The sequence below is a fragment of the Macrobrachium nipponense genome, chromosome 1 (genome assembly GCF_015104395.2).
Source record: "Macrobrachium nipponense isolate FS-2020 chromosome 1, ASM1510439v2, whole genome shotgun sequence".
Classification (NCBI taxonomy): Eukaryota; Metazoa; Arthropoda; class Malacostraca; order Decapoda; family Palaemonidae; genus Macrobrachium; species Macrobrachium nipponense.
The window spans coordinates 99,321,087-99,325,236 of NC_087200.1; the positions used below are offsets into that span (position 1 = coordinate 99,321,087).

At 41.4% G+C, this 4,150-nt stretch overlaps 1 protein-coding gene across 1 annotated transcript; it reads left to right on the top strand.

Moving 5' to 3' along the window:
• Window positions 1-1,181: 1,181 nt before the first annotated feature.
• LOC135219507 (MFS-type transporter SLC18B1-like) lies at window positions 1,182-3,307 on the top strand. Its single transcript, XM_064256333.1, has one exon. It carries the CDS (start codon window positions 1,388-1,390, stop codon window positions 2,792-2,794), a length of 1,407 nt encoding a protein of 468 aa, XP_064112403.1. The 5' UTR covers window positions 1,182-1,387; the 3' UTR covers window positions 2,795-3,307.
• The last annotated feature ends 843 nt before the right edge of the window (window positions 3,308-4,150 follow it).

A 4,150-nucleotide genomic window follows, 5' to 3' on the forward strand; every position in this document is an offset into this window, starting at 1 on the left:
TAATAACAAGTGTTGATGTTTAACATCGGTAACACCAAGAAAGGCAGTGTAAAGAACGCCACCCTTGTTAACATGAATGCTGTAGTCAATGTGGTTTTGTTACCAGCCTTTAGTTTGCAATTGCTTTGCTGTATGTGTTGCTGCTGTGACGTAATATGTTTGTTAAGATAACTGGACACTTATTTAATAGTTTTTTATACAGAATCTCTCTCTCTCTCTCTCTCTCTCTCTCTCTCTCTCTCTCTCTCTCTCTCTCTCTCTCTCAAGCTATATTGTTTTATTGTTTTAGGTGATATATATATATATATATATATATATATATATATATATATATATATATATATATAGTATGTATGTATGTATGTATGTAGTTTGCACATAGTAAAAATTGCTATACATTGGACATGATTAGCGAAAATTTGAAAATCATTTTTGTTTGATACTTATAAGCTGCCAAAAAGCCATTTGTCCGTATACAGAATATATATATATATATATATATATATATATATATATATATATATATATTATACTATATATATATATATATAGATAGATATTTGTGTGTTTGTAATAATATTTATTAATTGTTTTCATTGACATAATTTTTAGCATTATTATTTAAAAGAACTCTCACCACCCAAACTTTGTATGGTTGGTAGTGGTGCGTTGCAGTATAATTATTAAAATGAAATATATATATATTAATTCACCCTCTCTGCGCTGTCGTATTTCTCGTGGGTCTTGAATGCTTGTATGGTTGTAACTAGAAAATTCTGGTAGGAATTGCTTCGAGAGATTATTTGAGGGTTGACAGAGAATCGAAGCAGACAGATACAGAGTGGGCGTGTATCGCTGGCGCCGTCTCCCGGTGACCCTCCTGCAAGGTGTTTCCATATAACAGAATAACGGGGATCATTTCCTCCTCTCGATACTCCTTTTCTATCGCCTTTTTTGCAATACGATGAATGAGTAAAGTCAAATGAGTTTCGTTCTGATTTCGACCTTAAGGAAGCGTGCCATGGTGGTATTTTTGAAGGACGTCGGTTTGTGTTATTTGAAGAGCACGTGAAGCTGGGCTCGTCTCTCTCTTTCTCTCTCTCACCCCCTCCCCACCTCTCTCTCTTTCTCTGGATTTGGGGTATGGGTATATAAGGTCACGCGTCCTGTTCAGTAAGCGCAGTTCTAATCAACTCGCCCGGGAGCCCGAAGGTCCGTCTCGCAGAGCAGCTCAGCGGTTGAGATTGAAGGCGACGCAACCTTCCCTCTCCATCACTCAATCTCAGTGCCTCTTGATCCATCCGCTCTGCCCCGAACGTGAAAACTGATCCATCCATCCGCTCACCCGAAAGGCTCCTGATTTCGTGCCGTCAAAGGAAACTTCAAAATGCCAAGCTACACTCGTCAACAGTATCTCACACTCATTGTGTTCGCCGTCGCCGACTTCTGCAACGCCGTCTGCGTTTCTCTACAGGCGCCGTTTTACCCCATGATGGCCGAATCTAAGGGCGCCTCAGCTACTCAATATGGGTTTGTGTTTGGGGTGTTCGAACTGGTTGTGTTCATCGCCAGCCCCATCTACGGTAACTACATCAACCAAATCGGTCCCAAGTTCATGTTCAACGCGGGCATCTTCACCACGGCTACCACCTGCATTCTGTTCGGTTTCCTCGACCGCATCACTGACACCGATATTTTCATCGGCTTCTCCTTCGCCATCAGGATCATCGAGGCCATGGGCAATGCGGGATTCCTAACGGCCTCCTTCAGCATCATTGCGAAAGAATTCCCCGAAAACGTCGGAGCTACTTTCGCCTCACTGGAAACTTGCTATGGTTTGGGGATGATCGCGGGTCCCACCGTCGGAGGCGCCCTCTTTGAAGTAGGCGGGTACACCCTGCCCTTCGTCAGTCTGGGAGGAACTCTGATCGCCGCTGCGACCCTGACTTACTGTATCCTGCCCAGCCACAGCGACTTCGGCGGAGAGAAGGAATCCTCCGGCAACATCCTCCAGTTAGTCAAGGTGCCCTCCATCGCTCTCGCTGCTTACGCCATCATAGCGTCCTCCATCAGCATCGGCTTCCTTCAGGCAACTCTCGAACCCCACCTGAGGTCCTTCGAACTCTCGCCCTTGCAGCTGGGTTTCATGTTCATCCTGAATGGCGCGACTTACGGGATCTTCGCACCGCTTTGGGGGTGGCTCTGCGATAAGCATATCAATCCTACAATTGTGGTCATCTTCGGCGCCTTCGTCATCGTCACGTCTTTCCTGATGGTGGGGCCAGCTCCCTTCCTCCCCATCGGCCCCATTACCATCCCCGTCTGCATCGTAGCCCTCATCCTTCATGGCATCGGATTCGGTGCCGAGTTGGTCGCCACCTTTACCAGTGCCCACAGAGACGCTGTTGCTAACGGCTTCCCCGATGATATCCAAACCTACGGCATGGTATCGGGCATGTGGGCCTCGACCTTTGCTCTGGGGGCTTTCATTGGCCCTTCCGCTGCCGGCGCACTGTTTGACCACATAGGCTTCGAGTGGGCCACGCAGTTCGTCGTAGGTCTACACGTTCTGGTGGCGGTGGCATTCATCACGAATTTGTGCTGTAGCAAAAAGACGACTCACGAGGGACTTTATACCAAGATTCACAACAGCTTGGCAGCAACCGACGCAGAGAAGGCGTGTCTCATCACGACCAGCGGGCCAAAGCCCAGAATCAGTCCTCAGGTGTCCATCGCCGATTCTTCGTACAACAGCGGCGTATCCGATTCCTCTCACGAGTATTACGTGTCCTGATGTCCAAATCCTACGTAGTCAATCAGCTGGTGCAGCTATAGTGTCCCTACCAGGATGTAATGCAGTCTCGGGTCGGCCGGGTTGCTGCTAGTTATCGTGGCGTAGGAGTTTAGTCAATTGGCGCTCGAAGGAGCTGTTTAGGTCCCCTTGTAGCTTTCCTCCATGGCCCTGCCTGCCTTGCCATTCTAAGCAAGTTATTGTTGTTATTATTATTATATTATTTTTATAATATTTTTATTCGCATTGGTCAAATACTTTGAACATAGTAAACTTATATTTTCATTTTGATCTTGTAAGGCAATTTAAAACTGTATTTAAATTTCCATTACGAATGTGAGGTCGAAATGTGATATCGTGTATGCAAACAAATGCATGCATTTGTGTTGCAGACACGGTTGTACTGTTCCTTTGATATTTGCTCAGGTAGCATAACAGAGAAGTGTTGTTGGTGACTGTTTTTACGATGATTATAACACGAAAGAATGACGACGAAATAAAAGAAATTTTGTTAAACTGGTTTTGAATTGTTATCCTTTATTTGCTTCTATTGATGCACTTTAATTGGCTATGTTTTATAATTATTTAGGAAGATGCGAAATACTGAATGCAAAACTTGCATTTTATACACACACACAAAAGAATTTAATAACATTGAGAATCTTTAAAAAAAATGGTATCATATATATATATATATATATATATATATATATATATATATATATATATATATATATATATAATATATACACACATACATACATACATATATACATACATACATACATATATACTATGTATATATATTACATATATACATATATTATAGACTTTACATAATATAAATTGATATTAGAATTCTTTACAATGATAGATTAATTTACCTATTGTAGATGTATTATAAATTGGCTGTTGCTGCCTTTGCAACTTGGAGCGAAATGTAGAGTTTGACAGCAATAATGGCAAGTCGAAGGGGAACAAAAATGGCTAATGATAACAGATGATAATAATAACTGTTTAAATATATTTATTGACTCTTATTATTTCGTTATAATCACAGGAGTGGATAATGTGATGGGAACCTTTTCATTAGTAGCAATCTTAGTTATTTGGCAATTTTCTGAATAGGCTTTCAAAATAAGAAATCGATATCTATTTTGTATACAGTAGTATACATGTTTATTTGAAACGTTTGGAACCGCGACAGTGCCGTAGGATAACAAAAAGTCTGTTGATAATAAAAATATATGAAAATTTGGTAGAGGGAGAATGACAAGACACAAAATACAGAAATTGTGAAAAATAAATGTGATGAAAGTTGTTTACTAGCTAATTTATGGAAGTGTGGAAAGCGAGGAA